Source organism: Lampetra fluviatilis, chromosome 49 (assembly GCF_964198595.1).
Source record: "Lampetra fluviatilis chromosome 49, kcLamFluv1.1, whole genome shotgun sequence".
In the NCBI taxonomy this organism is placed as follows: domain Eukaryota; kingdom Metazoa; phylum Chordata; class Hyperoartia; order Petromyzontiformes; family Petromyzontidae; genus Lampetra; species Lampetra fluviatilis.
Window position 1 is genome coordinate 9,023,865 of NC_136323.1, and position 18,469 is coordinate 9,042,333.

Genomic DNA, 18,469 nt, shown 5'->3' on the forward strand with positions numbered 1-18,469 from the left:
TCCTCCCGCCCGAGTCGAGGATATCCAGAGCGAGCCACTGAGGCGCTGTTGGTTCTGGCCTCACGCTGCCGCTGCGTGGAGATCGCTGGGAAGCTGAGGCTCTCCGCTTGCTGCCTTGTGGTTGCGAAGGCGAGAAAGAGAGAGAGGGAGGGAGAGAGCCTCTGTAATTTTTTTTCCATTCTTGCCCCGCTCATGACCCAGGCAGAACAAGATCCTAACCCAAACCTGACCTCCAGCTTCATGGAAAAAAAAGAGGTCCCATTAGGGGTGCCTGCGATGCGCAACAAAACAGCAAGTGACGACTACATTAAAAAAATACAGTTATTCAGGGTTAAATTTAAAATGTTTGCACATATATGTAGCGTACATCTGTTTGGAAATCCACGGTTGAAGCTCTCACCATACCGTATCAGTCACGGGGGCTGTTTGACCATCATACTTCACGATACTGCCCACTGCAGCTTCGTACAGATACCCCTCCGCCTTGATGTCAACGTGGCTGGGAATCGAACACAGACCGGCCGAGTTCATAGCGCAGTGCGCACACGGTGCCTCCACGGAATCTGCCCCCCACCCCCCCCCCCCCCAGTATAATTATTTATTTAATGCTGCCAAAAAAACAGTTTTGTTTCAGCATCAGCGCAAACAGTCCACTCGAGGCGAATCACTCGGCTCGCTGATGGTCGTCCGTGTACAGTACCCACGTGTACAGTACCCAGGCGAGTGCTCGAGACGCGAGCGGCGTTTGTCTCGGCCGCCGCTTCCCCGTGAGTGACACCCATCATCCCATCGATCACCCCACCCATCATGCCCAGTGATCATCCCCATCGATCATCCCACCAATCATCCCCACCGGTCATCCCACCAATCATCCCCACCGGTCATCCCACCAATCATCCCCACCGATCATCCCACCAATCAACCCACCGATCATCCCACCGATCATCCCATCAATCAATAATCTCATCGATCATCCCACCGATCATCCCACCAATCATCCCATCGATCACCCCACCAATCATCCCACCAATCCCATCGATCACCCCACCAATCATCCCATCGATCACCCCACCAATCATCCCACCAATCATCCCCACCGGTCATCCCACCAATCATCCCCACCGGTCATCCCACCAATCATCCCCACCGATAATCCCACCAATCAACCCACCGATCATCCCACCGATCATCCCATCAATCAATCATCTCATCGATCATCCCACCGATCCCACCAATCATCCCATCGATCACCCCACCAATCATCCCACCAATCATTCCATCGATCACCCCACCAATCATCCCATCGATCACCCCACCAATCATCCCATCGATCACCCCACCAATCACCCCACCAATCATCCCACCAATCATCCCACCGGTCATCCCACCAATCATCCCACCAATCATCCCATCGATCACTCCACCAATCATCCCATCGATCACCCCACCAATCATCCCTTCGATCACCCCACCAATCATCCCACCGGTCATCCCACCAATCATCCCATCGATCACCCCACCAATCATCCCATCGATCACCACCACTATCACCATCACCACCATCACCACCACTATCACCATCACCACCACCATCACGAGTATTCCCGCCAGCCGCTCGGTCTCGGCGTTTCTGAACGCCCCCCCGCACCCCCTATCCCCCCCGCCCCCCCCCCAACCCCCCCGCCCCCCCCACCCCCACACCCCGCCATTCCCCCCCACCCCGCCCCCCCACCCGCCACCTGTCTCCTTTCATCGTGGGGCGCCGTTGCCTTCCATGCAGAGTCGCAATCTTTCTGTGGACTGCAAGAATCCGATGAGCTATGAAGCTCTTTCTGCTTCTTCTGCTTCTTCACAGATGTCCAGTAGGGGACGAGTGAGAAAGTCACAACAACAAAAACGACCACCATCCCTACAAAAACATCGCAAGGAGTGCACAGTGACGTGTCTAAGAAAGCGAAGCAAGTCACTTCATGTAAAACAAATAAATACACAAGCGCAGTACACCAATTCCTGCCCCCCCCCAACGCCACACGGAATTGCTGGGCAAGGCAGCGAAGCACACAACAAGGACGACAACGACATTTGGTGATTGTAGCTGCTTGATTGTAGCTGCTTGATTGCAGCTGTTTCCACTCCCACTGGCGACACGGGGGAACTTCTCCCTGTGCCAACCTCGCCACGTTGGGGACCCTCCTCCTCCACCACCTCCTCCACCTCCTCCTCCACCTCCTCCTCCACCTCCTTCTCCTCCTCCACCTCCTCCACCTCCTCCACCTCCTCCTCCTCCTCCACCTCCTCCTCCACCTCCTCCACCTCTTCCATTTCCTCCTCCTCCCGCTCGCTGGTCAAACAGCACCACGCCGCCGGGGACGACGTTTCGGGCAATTGCCCCCCCCCCCTTCTTCGTAGCACGGCCACCTGTATTTGGGCGTGCTCTGGTCTGCCAGCACTGCTGTTGAGACAAGGCCGCCGTGAGGAAGGTTGTCCGTCTCTCTGGTTGTAGGCCGACGCGTCTCAGAGACCACGTGCGGTACATTCTTATCGCAGCTTGTTTTGTTTTGCATGTTTTGCCACAAGTGCGCGTGGCTAATGCAGTCCCTGATGCCCTGCAAGGCGCATCGATTTGTATGTTTGGACATATTAACACCTCCGGTTTTATCGGCAGAAAGGGGAAACATCGACTGTATTGTTATTTTTTCTCACGATTACATTTTTCGTTAATGAAGTAGTATTCATATGATTTTTAAGCCGAGTTTCTGCTGCTGCTGTCGTGTGCATCGCTTTGAGATCATTGATGATAAGCGCTCTGTACAAGTAATTCGTATTATTATTGTAGTCTGCCGGTGAATATGAATGCATCTTGGAGAGATGTTTCTGTACTCAAGGCTCTGGGTCGCCGGCTCCACTCACGCCCATCATCTTCACCACTCTTCAGGTCGATTAAAAGGGAAACATTTTGAGAATTAACCGATGATCGGCCAATTGAGCGACTCACCTTTTGCCATTTGGAATGTGGAATTTCCATCATGAGCTCAGGGCCACCGACGGACTGCACAGACACAAATGTAATCATCCTTCAGCGCAGCAGCGGCGTCTTTCCCTCGCCACCGCAACCGACGCCCACGTGTGCCCAAATATGTCCACACATTTATTTAGTTTCATTCTTGTATTCAACGTTTTATTATTCTATTAACTGAATGTGTTTAGGTCGGAAAAAACCAAACACAAACCGGACATCATCTTGCGGCCGTCTGGAACGCACTTCCGATTTCAGGAAGGCACTGGAGCTGTGCACTTTAAAATCATCTCGGTTGAGAACAGATTTCTTGAGAACTGCCTTTGTGTTTAGTTTGATGTCCTTCCCCCATACCACCGATTAGTGCAGTTGGTTACCTACAGCGCGAAATAAGTTTAACAGTAGTGTCGGCCTTCGCGACCAATATGTTTAATAATAATACAGGTGTTGGGGGTTAGACCGCACAAGTAGAAATGTGTCGTAACCCTCCACCACCCGACACAGCCCGTCCGCTTGGTCACGTGTGTTGGAGAGTAAATCCACGTTTCTAATTTAGAGTTCGACGTTTCGCTGAAAATTACATCCAGCATCATCGGGCGATATCCCAAAAACATTTATTACGCGTTATTATGAGTGCGAAAAAGAAGTTCAACACACACATTACAACCACTATCATCACAACCACCATCACTATCATCACAACCACCACCACCACCACCATCATCACAACCACCACCATCATCATCACAACCACAATTACCACCATCATCACAACCACAACCACCACCATCACAGCCATCATCATCATCACAACCACAACTACCAACATCATCACAACCACCATCACTATCATCACAACCACCATCACAACCACCACCATCATCATCACAACCACAACTACCACCATCATCATAACCACCATCACTATCATCACAACCACCACCATCACAACCACCACCATCATCATCACAACCACCACCACCATCACAACCACCACCACCACCATCACAACCACCATCACTATCATCACAACCACCACCATCACAACCACCACCATCATCATCACAACCACAACTACCACCATCATCACAACCACAACCACCACCACCATCATCACAACCACCATCATCATCACAACCACCACCACCACCATCACAACCACCACCATCATCATCACAACCACAACTACCACCATCATCACAACCACAACCACCATCACAGCCATCATCATCATCACAACCACAACTACCAACATCATCACAACCACAACTACCACTATCACAACCATCACCTGCGATTAGCCCGGTTGGCTATGTACGGTGCGAAAGAAGTCCGACACACACGTGGCATTGGGCGCTGCCCAGTGTAAGAGATCGCTGTCCATGGCAGCCAAAAGGTGGCGCGTGGCCGAGAGGACGACCGGCAGAGAGATGGAGCGATGGAATCAGCGCATTCACCCACGAGTGAGAGACCGACTCTGGCGCATTGCTGGGCTGTCAAGATCGCGGTGGCGTGGGGAGGCCCTCATCCAGCAGTGAAAGTCCCCAAAAGCGTGTTTTTTGTTGTTGGTATGGAAATACTTTACCCCGCCATGTGAACGTGGCGCTTCCAATCATTGGCCAACTGACAATGTGTGTGCTATGAAGGAGGGGGCCATCGCCCGAAACGTCTCCCCGATTGTAACGGCTTTCATTTTAATGGCCACAGCGTGGCTGGGGCCACAGCGTGGTGGTTGTGGCCACAGCGTGGCTGGCCACAGCGTGGTGGTTGTGGCCACAGCGTGGCTGGCCACAGCGTGGTCGGGGCCACGGCGTGGTGGTTGTGGCCACAGCGTGGTCGGGGCCACAGCGTGGTCGGGGCCACAGCGTGGTGGTCGTGGCCACAGCGTGGTCGTGGCCACAGCAGCGTGGTCGTGGCCACAGCAGCGTGGTCGTGGCCACAGCAGCGTGGCCGTGGCCACAGCAGCGTGGCCGTGGCCACAGCAGCGTGGCCGTGGCCACAGCAGCGTGGCCGTGGCCACAGCAGCGTGGCCGTGGCCACAGCAGCGCGGTGGTTGACAACGAACGCCGCTCGCGATCGCCCCGCTGGTAGCGGGGCGAAGTGACTTTTGAGTTTGGCTGCGATTTGCCCCCGGCCGGCGTCACTTGCTGAGCGCTCCCGCGCCGCTGTCGTCCGTCGCGAGTCCCCCCCCACCAGCACAGGACCCTCCCCCCGCCCACCCCCCCAACACCCCCCACCCACCCCCCTAACACAGGCAGCGGGGACACCCAACAGCGCGTCACGTGACCAGCCTCCAGCCCAGCAGTGGAAGGAATTTAAAGGAGAGACGGAGCGAGACACTCGGTACACAGGGAGAGAGAGAGACACACACAGAGACACACATATAGATAGAGACACACACAGACACACAGAGACAAAGACAGAGACACAGATACACACAGAGAAACAGAGAGAGAGACACGGAGAGACACGCAGAGAGACAGAGACACAGAGATACACACGCAGAGAGAGACACGCAGAGAGACACAGAGAGACACACAGAGACACACAGACACAGAGACACACAGACACAGAGACTGAGACACACAGAGACAGAGACACACACACGCAGAGGCACAGAGACACACATAGACACAGAGAGACACAGAGAGACATAGACAGAGAGACACACACACGCAGAGAGACAGACAGAGACACACACACAGAGACAGACACACAGAGACACACACAGAGACACGCAGAGAGACAGAGACACACGCACAGAGAGAGACAGCCACAGAGAGACAGAGAGAGACAGAGACACACACAGACACACAGAGACAAAGGGACATACAGAGACACACAGATACACACACAGATACACACACAGAGACACACACACACAGAGACACACACACAGAGACACACACAGATACACACACAGAGACACACACAGATACACACACAGAGACACACACAGAGACACAGATACAAACAGACACAAACAAAGACAAAGATCCCCTATAGCCTTAACAGACTGTTGGGGTAAGTGCTGTTAGCGAGTAGCACCTATGAAGGCCGACAGGTACATACACAGAGATACACACAGAGACACACACAGAGACACACACACACAGATACATAAACTCACAGATACATAGAGAAACACAGAGATACACACAGAGATACACACAGATACATAAACTCACAGATACATAGAGAAACACACAGAGACACACACACAGATACACAAACTCACAGATACATAGAGAAACACAGAGATACACATAGACATACACATACATGGATACACAGCGATACACACACATATACATAAACTCACAGACACACAGAGAAACACACAGAGACACACACACAGATACATAAACTCACAGATACATAGAGAAACACAGAGATACACATAGACATACACACACATGGATACACAGCGATACACACACACACAGATACATAAACTCACGGACACACAGAGATACACACAGAGATACACAGAGATACACACACACACATATACATAAACTCACAGATACATAGAGAAACACAGAGATACACATAAACATACACACACATGGATACACAGCGATACACACACAGATACATAAACTCACGGACACACAGAGATACACACAGAGATACACACAGAGATACACACACACATACATAAACTCACAGATACATAGAGAAACAGCGATACACACACAGATACGTGCACAGGGATACACACAGAGATACACAATTAGAGGTCCCATACCAAGAGATACACATACCTTCATATATACAGACAATTGCTTAGACATATACAAGGATAGGTGCACAGAGAGACACACACGCAGAGACATACACACAGGGACACACGCAGACACACGTAGAGACACAGAGAGACAGACACGTAGAGACATACACACAGGGACACACAGGCACACGCACACACAGACACACACACAGACACACACAGAGACAGACACACGCACACACAGAGACAGACACACGCACACACACAGACACACACAGATACGCACACACAGATACGCACACACAGAGACACACACACAGACACACGCAGAGACATACACACAGGGACACCCACCCACACACGCAGAGACACACCCACCCACACACACGTGTGCGTGTTCTCTCGCTGCACACAGCCACACAGAGACGCACATGCAGCGGGTGTAGCGCTGCTCACAGACAAACACAGACAACGTGTGTTGTAGCGCTGCTCACAGACACACACACAGCGAGACACACACACACACACAGACACACACAAACACACACACAGACACACACACAGACACACATAAACACACACACACAGCGAGACACACACACACACAGCGAGACACACAGCGAGACACACAGACACACACACAGCGAGACACACACACACACAGCGAGACACACAGACACACACACACAGCGAGACACACCGACACACACACAGCGAGACACACAGCGAGACACACCGACACACACGCAGCGAGACACACCGACACACACACAGCGAGACACACACACACACCGTGTGCTCACCGCCCGGCAGGACGCGAGGCAGGACGAGGAGGAGGACGAGGAGGAGGAGGAAGAGACATGGAGGGAAAGAACTTCTTCCACTTCGGTGAGACGGCGGATCTGTCCGTGTGTAGATCTGTGTGTGTAGATCTTTGTATCCGTGTGTAGATCCGTGTGTGTCCTTGTGTCTCCGTGTGTCTTTGTCTTTGTAGGTGAAGGTGGCCGGGCGTGGTGTTGGCCACCCACCCCCCTCGTGTGCCGTGTCGGCCTTCATGAGGTGCTACTCGCTAACAGCACTTGCCCCTACAGTCTGCTAAGGCTACACGGGGGATATTTGTGGGGGTTGTTTTGTCTGTAGGTTTCGTGTGGGGAGCGGTGGTGCAGTGGTTAGCGCACCGCGATGTCAACCCGGCGAACCGAGTTCGCGATTTGCCACTCGCGGTGGTTCGAGTGTCTACGAACTGGCCCTCGCCTAGGTCGGTTCAGCCTTAAACGAGTACTCGGTGCACGGTGTGGAAACACCAGCAACTGGGGAGACAAAGGCGGCCGGGCGCGCGTGTCGACCGTTCATAAGGGGAACAGCACTTGCCCCAGCAGTCTGCTCAAGGCTATACGGGAGACCTTGGTCTTTGCTGTTCATGTCTGCACGTGTTTATGTTTGTTGTTGTTGATGTGTGTTTGTTTACTCTGCGCGTACACGTGTACACACACGGTGTGTGTACGTACACATTGTGTGTGTACGTGTACACACACAATGTGTGGTTTTAATGGTCAGGTAGCTGAGAGACGTCTCACCGGGACGATCCCGTGAGATGGAACACCGCGTTAGCCAGGGGCGCCCAGCAGCACCGTGATGTCCAGTGACGCAGCGACGTCTCTCCGCGTCATCTCTCTACGTTGTCTCTCCGCGTCGTCTCTCCGCGTTGTCTCACAACGTTCTCTACCCACGTCGTCTCTCCGCGTTGTCTCTCCACGTTGTCTCTCTACGTCGACTCAGAGAGACACATCGAGACCCATCGAGACACAGAGACTCAGAGAGACCCACAGAGACTCAGAGATACACATCGAGACCCACAGAGACTCCGTGAGATACATCGAGACCCACAGAGACTCAGAGAGACTCAGAGAGACACATCGAGACCCATCGAGACACACAGAGACTCAGAGAGACCCATAGAGACTCAGAGAGACACATCGAGACCCACAGAGACTCGGTGAGATACATCGAGACCCACAGAGACTCAGAGAGACTCAGAGAGACACATCGAGACCCACAGAGACTCAGAGAGACACATCGAGACCCACAGAGACCCATAGAGACTCAGAGAGATACATCGAGACCCACAGAGACTCAGAGAGACTCAGAGAGACACATCGAGACCCACAGAGACTCAGAGAGACTCAGAGAGACACATTGAGACCCACAGAGACCCATAGAGACTCAGAGAGCTATATCGAGACCCACAGAGACTCAGAGAGACACATCGAGACCCACAGAGACTCATAGAGATACATCGAGACCCACAGAGACCCATAGAGACTCAGAGAGACACACAGAGACTCAGAGAGACTCAGAGAGACATATCGAGACCCACAGAGACTCAGAGAGACCCACAGAGACTCAGAGAGACTCAGAGAGACACATCGAGACCCACAGAGACTCAGAGAGACACATCGAGACCCACAGAGACTCAGAGAGACATATCGAAACCCACAGAGACTCAGAGAGACTCAGAGAGACATATCGAGACCCACAGAGACTCAGAGAGACCCACATAGACTCAGAGAGACTTAGAGAGACACATCGAGACCTACAGAGACTCGGAGAGATACATCGAGACCCATAGGGATATATAGAGAACCACAATGACACATAGACACACATAGAGATACATAGACACACATAGAGATACATAGACACACATAGAGATACATAGAGACTTATAGAGGTACATTAAAGACAAACCACAGTAGTTTGATTGTGGCCAAGCGACCGAAACTAATGGATCATATAGTAAACCCATAAATAATCTAGAGGGACGCATCAACATACATAGATAATTATGGATATGCATTTAAGGCAATGCACAGTAGTGTTGTGACTGTGGCCATGCGACCCAAACGAATGGACCACATACCTGTAAACCCCTTATCATTGCCAAACTTATTACAGACCAATTCAGACCTTATTGGTCACCCCGTGCCCTTATGAATCTCAACGCTCATCCTATACACTACACTATACTTCTACACACTCCACTATACACTACACTATACACTACTACATACCTGTAAACCCCTTATCATTGCCAAACTTATTACAGACCAATTCAGACCTTATTGGTCACCCCGTGCCCTTATGAATCTCAACGCTCATCCTATACACTACACTATACACTCCACTATACACTACACTATACACTACACTATACACTACACTATACACTACTACATACCTGTAAATCCCTTATCATTGCCAAACTTATTACAGACCAATTCAGACCTTATTGGTCACCCTGTGCCCTTATAAATCTCAAAGTTCATCCTACAAAGCCCATATTGAAACGGCTGTACGCCGTATGGACCTGAAAGCTCAATTTACCTGCACAAGAATGCGGGGTAAACCGTCTGGGCTGACAGCTGTGGGATCAAGAAGGAAGCCGCCGTAGTCTCCGCTCCTCCGAGCACGGGAGGAGGAATGGGAAAACTGTGCTTAAATCTTCTCTCCTGAAGCCCTCTCCTCGTGGCTGCCAGGACCTTGACATTTATCATCTGGCTCCTGGACGTTATTGCCATGCGCAGGGAATGGAATATAATTGACGAGAGTGTTGAGGTTCACAGAATGTCCAAACGTTAAACAATCTACACAACCTACACAAGTTGCGTGGCACTATGTGTGTGTGTGTGCGTATGGGGAGTGGTAGTGCAGCGGGTTAGCGCGCTGAGCTACAAACCTGGTGACCCGGGTTCGTTTCCCGCTCACGGTCAACAACAGTGACGATTATCTGAACCGGTCCTGGGCCTCCCTTAGGTAGACTCAGTCTCAAATGAGTACCTGATGCGGCGTGTTAACATTGCCATTGGGGAGACAAAGGCGGCCGGGCGTGGTGTTGGCCACCCACTCCCTCGTGTGCCGTGCCGGCCTTCATAGGTGCTCGCTAACAGCACTTGCCCCAGACGTCCGTTACAGGCTACATGGGAGATCTTTGTCTTTGTACCGCCATTGCCGGAGTGTCACTGGAACATTCACAAATGGCCCCTTTTCTGGCTTCTACTTTCGTGGCGTTGCTCAGCAAAGCAGCGGCCCCTGCGGTGCCGCGATGCGCAAGGAGTCTGGTGGGCCTGGCTCGGTAACCTTGGAGGCTGGGGGGCTGCTATCGATGAGCACTGCACGTCCATGATCCATGCGCTCTCATGTCTGGTCCAACCGGTGGATCGCCCTAAATGCGTCTCTCCCTCGTCGCACCCCGGAAGCTAAGCTGCGTCGAGCCTGGCTGGCCCCATGGATGGGTGCCCACCAGTGCCTGCCTGCTGCAGGGGTTGCTGTCCAGGAGATGGCCGCAGCCGAGGGTCACCTCCTCGCGCGCGCGGTCGACCTTCTCCGCGACCCCCCTGACCCCCCCGACCCCCCCAACCTCCAGCGTGTCCGCCGCCCGCTCGAGCCGACGACGCGTCTCCCGCGGTTGTCCAGACGTCCCAACGCGGACGCCGCCCCCCCCCCTCTTGATAGACGGGGCGTTGGGGCGCAGTGCGAGGCTCTCCTCGTGCTCGGTGGACGCACCCCGCGCCTCTCCTCCCGTCGACCCTCGCCTCCTCGTCAGCACGCCCGCCGCTCTTATTGCCGGATGCTGAGCGCAAATGCCCATTGCGTCAAGTGGGTGGCAGCGGGCAGCGATGTCGGAGTCTGACACAAATAGATGATGTGGTCGATCGTGTCCTGCATTGAGCGAGGCTGGAGGTGAGCTGCAGTGTGGTGAATGGGTGAGTGAGTGAGCGAGTTGGGACCCGCGGTGCGGTGAGTGAATGAGTGAGTTGTTGTGACATGCTTGGTAGTGGTGGTGGTTGACCACCGTGTGGATGAGACGACACGGTCAGTGTCTGGTTGACCGAGCCCTCGACTTGGGTGGAGGAATCCACGGGTGAAGTTCACGGTAACGGTCACCGTGGCGGTGGTGGTAGTAGTAGCGATAGAAGAGCGATAGGGAGGCAACTGACCGCCGATGAGCGAGTGACTGTGAAGTGAATGGGTGAGTGCTGGATCGTCAATCGCCCCGGCTTCTGCTCCACTCCGACTTGTCCGCAGCGAGGTGGGAACTGGGTGACCCCAGCCCAACGTCAGGCCAATGTGTGGCTTGTAGAGCGTCTTGTCTGCCCTCCATAACGAAGCACATCTCTCTCCGACCCACACCTCTCCATTCTCTCAGAATGTGACTCTTTATCTTTCGTCTCCTCCACATGCCCCCACGCACGCCTTCGATTAGCACGGCTGGCTACGTACTGTGGGAAAGAAGTCACCACGCATCCACGCGTCTCTCCCGGACACGTCTTTCTTCCCTCCTCCTTTTATCCGTATCTCCTTTGACTGCTGCACAGCGATCTCCCGTCGTAATCCTCTCGTCCAACTTAACCTGAATGGATCTATTTTCCTCCTATCCCTTGTTCTTGAATGTCTCCTGTAATATAAATAATCTCCTATCAGTTCCGTCCCATCTGGGTACATCTCCAGCAGCATCTGACGACACCGCTCCTCTCAACATCTCTTACATCTCGCCTGAAAATAATCGACACAGGTAGTCGCCATATCCCGCCATCTTCTGTTACTGAATCTCCGTCGCTTACATCTCTCATCTCACCGTATCTCTTATCTCACTGCATCTCTCATCTCATCCGCTATCTGCCTTCTCCCGTATCGCCATGACCGTATCTCTCTCTCGTCCGTCCGCTGTGTCTTTCATCTCACCAGCAATCTCTGTTGCTATTAATACACACACGTTATAAATAAAACGTGTGCTACAGGTTATGTGACTGTGACCTGCGGCTCCGGGCACGTGAGTGACTCTGGCCCCTGTTGCATAAGCTCTGCGTGGCCATGGTTTATATTACCGTGCGAGCCGGTATCAGCCCATCATCATCGTCGTATGGACAAGGTCACTGACTTGGTAAACTACAGCCCTGAACACAACGGCTTTGCACGAGTATCCTGAACCCTCATCGGCTTCAGCCCACACCGCTCATTAGTCTATAACCTCATCCTCAAATGTAAACGCGTTGATCCGTACCCAAGCTACGGATCATTTGTTACCTGAATAATTTTTATGTTTTGACGAAGCCATTCTGAACTCTCAACTCGGAAGGAGTTGGGGAAAAGGCAAAATTGCCCGTCACCATTTTTGTTTTAGTTATTGTTGTTGCTGTAGTACCGACGTAAAATGTCCTATAGATCGTACGTATAGCTGGTACACATCGCGTCGTCGGCGCCACGGGTGCCCGGTTGCTCCTTGCCGGAATGCGGCCCCGACTCGTACCCGCGTGGTGGGAAACCCTCGTCCGAGGCCCTGTGAGACCAACTCACGGGCGGGCGAATCAACGGCGTCCTCCATAGGCGAGCCCGAGCACGGCAACGTGGCTCCATGCGGACTCGAGTCGAGGACCCGGGGTAGAGGCGGGGGCCTGTGATCTCGATGCTGCGGCAGTCCGTAGGCCACGCTTGAATGCGTGGCCAGGAGTGGGCGGCGCGGGTTCGTGAGGGGTGGACGCTGGCACGACGGGATCCCGACCCGGTATTTGAAAAGGGGTGTGGGAGGGGGGGGTGTGGAGAGGTTTCACCAAATCGTCGCCACCGGAATTCAACGTTTTTCCAGAATTCCCCAGCGGTTTGGTCGCCGGCCGATTAAGAGTTGAGGACTTCTCGTTGCATTCGGTTGGCGAGATGTTAGCTACCTCGCCGGGTATGCAGGAGGTCGTGGGTTCGAGCCCGGCCCTGACTCCTGCTGTATATTTGGAGTTTGCGTTTCTCTCCCCGTGGTCGCGTGGATTTTTCTCCGGGTCCTCCAGTTTTTCCCTCCACACGTAGAATCAACATCACGGGGTTGAGAGTATTTGGCTGCTATACATTTCTACGCGACGAGGCAACTTCGTTGAGCTATCATTTGTTGCCAGGTCGGTTATGAAAAAGAGCTGCACAGCTCAGTGGGCATTACACAACAAGCAATCGTCATCCTCCTGATGACGATTGCTTGTGTTGCGATCGAAACGTCGTCGTTTTTTGTTAATTTTATTGTTCTACTTGACTTTGCCAAAAGACCCAAAGAATATTTAAAAAAATAGTTAAATCGTTAATTCTAGCAAATTCAATGCTATTTTGGTGAAATTAAATATTTTTATTGTTATTCTTGGGTATTTCGGGAAAGTCACATAGATAGGTTCAAAGAAAATAATACAAATTAACAGAGAACTACGACGTTTTGATCTACGACCGCTTGTGTTGCGATCGAAATGTCGTCGTTTTCTGTTATTTTTTATTATTTTCTTTGAACCTATCTACGTGACTTTACCGAAAGACCCAAGAATATGAATTCCTGCAGTCACGAAAGCTTTAAGTCAAGATTTGTATTGTTGATTAATCAACATCAATGCGAGTCATATATAGGGTAGGGCGTTCAAAGATTGACATTAGTGGGAGACTTGTCGTGTGTGCTTATTGTGTTTAATGAGGTGAGAACAATGGAAGTTGCTCGCGTGGCGTGGGGCGTGAGTGTGCCAGTAGGGGGCGATGATTGGCATCTACAGTCGAGTCCCAGTTGAGTCATTCTCTGCAGAGCAGCGATTCTCAGAGTGTGGTCCCCCGGTTCCACCGGCGGTCCGAGACGGTCCTCCAGGTGGTCTGTGGCGTCCTCCAGGTGGTCTGTGACGTCCTCCAGGTGGTCTGTGACATCCTCCAGGTGGTCTGTGATCTCCTCCAGGTGGTCTGTGACGTCCTCCAGGTGGTCTGTGACGTCCTCCAGGTGGTCTGTGACGTCCTCCAGGTGCCCTGTGACGTCCTCCAGGTGGTCTGTGACGTCCTCCAGGTGGTCTGTGACGTCCTCCAGGTGGTCTGTGACATCCTCCAGGTGCCCTGTGACGTCCTCCAGGTGGTTTGTGACGTCCTCCAGGTGGTCTGTGACGTCCTCCAGGTGGTCTGTGACGTCCTCCAGGTGGTCTGTGACGTCCTCCAGGTGGTGTGTGACATCCTCCAGGTGGTCTGTGACGTCCTCCAGGTGGTCTGTGACGTCCTCCAGGTGGTCTGTGACGTCCTCCAGGTGGTCTGTGACGTCCTCCAGGTGGTCTGTGATGTCCTCCAGGTGGTCTGTGACGTCCTCCAGGTGCCCTGTGACGTCCTCCAGGTGGTCTGTGACGTCCTCCAGGTGGTCTGTGACGTCCTCCAGGTGGTCTGTGACATCCTCCAGGTGGTCTGTGACGTCCTCCAGGTGGTCTGTGACGTCCTCCAGGTGGTCTGTGACGTCCTCCAGGTGGTCTGTGACGTCCTCCAGGTGGTCTGTGACGTCCTCCAGGTGGTCTGTGACGTCCTCCAGGTGGTCTGTGATGTCCTCCAGGTGGTCTGTGATGTCCTCCAGGTGGTCTGTGACGTCCTCCAGGTGGTCTGTGACGTCCTCCAGGTGGTCTGTGACGTCCTCCAGGTGGTCTGTGGAGGCTGTGATGCAAACGCAGCTTGATCCGGACAATAATGACGACCTATATTATACCTTTTGTTTCGGACATTAAGTTAGGTAAACTACCCTGATTGAACTACCCTCACCCTAAGATCTAATGCCACCAATTAAAAAAAAACACAACCTCATAGCTGCGTAAACAAAAAACTTTTGTTCCGGTGATATCAATCATGTTGCATGACTGCTATTTAGAGAGGTAAGTGAATGCGTTTTGTCACCAGGGGTTGGGGGCTGGGTGGTCCACGGAAATGATGGCATCGGCTGAGTGGTAACGCGGCCAAAATAGTTTGAGAACCACCGGGGTGGAGGGTGAGTGGTGTGGCACGTGTTGATGATGGAGGGTGAGTGGTGGGGCACGTGTTGATGATGGAGGGTGAGTGGTGAGTGGTGGGGCACGTGTTGATGGTGAGTGGTGGGGCACGTGTTGATGGTGGGGGGTGAGTGGTGAGTGGTGGGGCACGTGTTGATGGTGGAGGGTGAGTGGTGAGGCACGTGTTGATGGTGGGGGGTGAGTGGTGAGTGGTGGGGCACGTGTTGATGGTGGAGGGTGAGTGGTGAGTGGTGGGGTACGTGTTGATGGTGGGGGGTGAGTGATGGGGCACGTGTTCATGGTGGGGGGTGAGTGGTGAGTGGTGCGGCACGTGTTGATGGTGGAGGGTGAGTGGTGGGGCACGTGTTGATGGTGGAGGGTGAGTGGTGAGTGGTGGGGCACGTGTTGATGGTGGAGGGTGAGTGGTGAGTGGTGGGGCACGTGTTGATGGTGGAGGGTGAGTGGTGAGGCACGTGTTGATGGTGGGGGGTGAGTGGTGAGTGGTGGGGCACGTGTTGATGGTGGAGGGTGAGTGGTGAGTGGTGGGGTACGTGTTGATGGTGGGGGGTGAGTGATGGGGCACGTGTTCATGGTGGGGGTGAGTGGTGAGTGGTGCGGCACGTGTTGATGGTGGAGGGTGAGTGGTGGGGCACGTGTTGATGGTGGAGGGTGAGTGGTGAGTGGTGCGGCACGTGTTGATGGTGGAGGGTGAGTGGTGGGGCACGTGTTGATGGTGGAGGGTGAGTGGTGAGTGGTGGGGCACGTATTGATGGTGGAGGGTGAGTGGTGAGTGGTGCGGCACGTGTTGATGGTGGAGGGTGAGTGGTGGGGCACGTGTTGATGGTGGAGGGTGAGTGGAGCGGCACGAGTTGATGGTGGAGGGTGAGTGGTGAGTGGTGGGGCACGTGTTGATGGTGGAGGGTGAGTGGTGGGGCACGTGTTGATGGTGGAGGGTGAGTGGTGGGGCACGTGTTGATGGTGGAGGGTGAGTGGTGGGGCACGTGTTGATGGAGGGTGAGTGGTGAGTGGTGGGGCACGTGTTGATGGTGGGGGGTGAGTGGTGAGTGGTGCGGCACGTGTTGATGGTGGAGGGTGGGTGGTGAGTGGTGGGGCACATGTTGATGGTGGAGGGTGAGTGGTGGGGCACGTGTTGATGGTGAGTGGTGCGGCACGTGTTGATGGTGGGGGGTGAGTGGTGGGGCACGTGTTGATGGTGGAGGGTGAGTGGTGAGGCACGTGTTGATGGTGGAGGGTGAGTGGTGGGGCACGTGTTGATGGTGGAGGGTGAGTGGTGAGTGGTGGGGCACGTGTTGATGGTGAGTGGTATGGCACGTGTTGATGGTGGAGGGTGAGTGGTGGGGCACGTGTTGATGGTGGAGGGTGAGTGGTGGGGCACGTGTTGATGGTGGAGGGTGAGTGGAGCGGCATGCGTTGATGGTGGAGGGTGAGTGGTACCTTGTACGCCTTACGCTGATATTTTCTACTCCGAGCCAGCCCAGCATCGTCAGGGATGGAGCCCTGGCTGTACGTGTGTTGAACTTTTTTCGCACCGTACATAGCCAACCGTGCTAATTGGAGGTGCGGGGGAAGGACAACAAACTAAACACAAACGGCAGCTGTAAAGAAACGAGTTTTCAATCTAAATGATTGAAAAGTGCAGAGCTCTGGTAGCTTTCTAATATCGGAAGGAAGAGCGTTCCAGACGGCCGCAGAAGTGCATCTTGATGTGGTGAGACCGTCTTTGTCTGATGGTCGCCTTGTGCAAGGGCAAGCGGTGGACACGGCGCCTGTGGACTCGGGTGACTGGCTGCGTTGGTTTTGCGCTGCGGGTAGCGGCTATTCTCCTGTAAACACCGCAGTCATTCGCTTGTTTACCCTTTGATGGAATTAAAAATTAAGTTCTGATAAACGTTCTGTTAGGTTGTAAACATTTCGCAACGCGTTGTGAGCTGCGTTTCCGGGAGAAAGTTTGTGGGATTTTGTGGGAGATGTTAAGAGAGATGCTGCATTATATGGTTATTTGCATGCATACATGAAGACAGGAATATATTCAAGTTAATGTCTTTATTAGGGGTTGCATGAGCCTAAGCACAACACTACGCGGTGACCTTTGACTTCGGTAAAAAAAAACCTTTACTATTTTTACCTTTTTTTAATCATGGAGGGTTTTAGACATTCCCAGACATTCTCTCACAGTCCCTCTGTTTATTTGAGCCGAGAGCTGGGTAAAGTAATTTTTTCTGAAAGAAAATAGTAAACTTCCGACAAAGTCCTGGACAAAATGTAGCCCTTTCTGGGGACTTAAAAGTGTGAAATCTCCGGACATTCTGCGTGTCGTTGCACGTAAGAACCCGTGCGTGTCCGTCACGCCGCTTACTTGAGTGACTTTCGCCCCACCATGTGCAACACCGCGGGGATGCGTGGCCAAAGGTAACAACAACAGCAACCCCTTCACCTCACCGATTGATCGCAGGTGATCAAGTTCGACCGCCTCTAGAGAGAGCACAAAGTTGTGATGGTGGCCTCGGCAGCGGCGGTGGGGCAACGCCTCCCAGCTCCCTCGCTGCCACGCAGCTTGCCGTTCTCGCCGGGCTAATCCGGCGAGGCACAAGGGTGTCCTTGCGGTGGAGTTCTATTTTAAACTCGGCTCAACTATGTTTTTGTCTTGCCAGGTAAGGCCCACTGAGCCACACAGCTCTTTGTTTAGAAGCCACCTGGCCACATCATGATCGCTCAACCAAGTGGCCTATCATCGTGCGGACATTTCGAGCAGCCAAATACTGTAAAAGCGCGTTTCTACATGTGGAGGGAAAAACCGGAGGACCCGGAGATAAATCCACGCGACCACGGGGAGACACGCATACTCCTAATATACACGCGTCAGTGTTGGGATCGAACTCGCGACCTCCTGTGTATGAG

The 18,469-nt window shown here is 53.1% G+C and overlaps 1 protein-coding gene across 3 annotated transcripts in view; it reads left to right on the plus strand.

Moving 5' to 3' along the window:
• Positions 1-5,288: 5,288 nt before the first annotated feature.
• Positions 5,289-18,469, plus strand: part of LOC144948522 (retinoic acid receptor RXR-alpha-B-like) — a 143,954-nt gene continuing 130,773 nt past the window's right edge. The window contains exons 1-2 of one of the 3 annotated variants that reach the window (XM_078878094.1): positions 5,289-5,359; positions 7,563-7,637. In XM_078878094.1, the coding sequence (XP_078734220.1) occupies positions 7,610-7,637 (28 nt within the window). In that variant the 5' untranslated portion in view covers positions 5,289-5,359; positions 7,563-7,609. Of the gene's footprint in view, positions 5,360-7,562; positions 7,638-7,797; positions 7,809-18,469 lie in introns of those variants that run through there. The other 2 variants (XM_078878088.1, XM_078878091.1) reach the window with 2 other exon arrangements.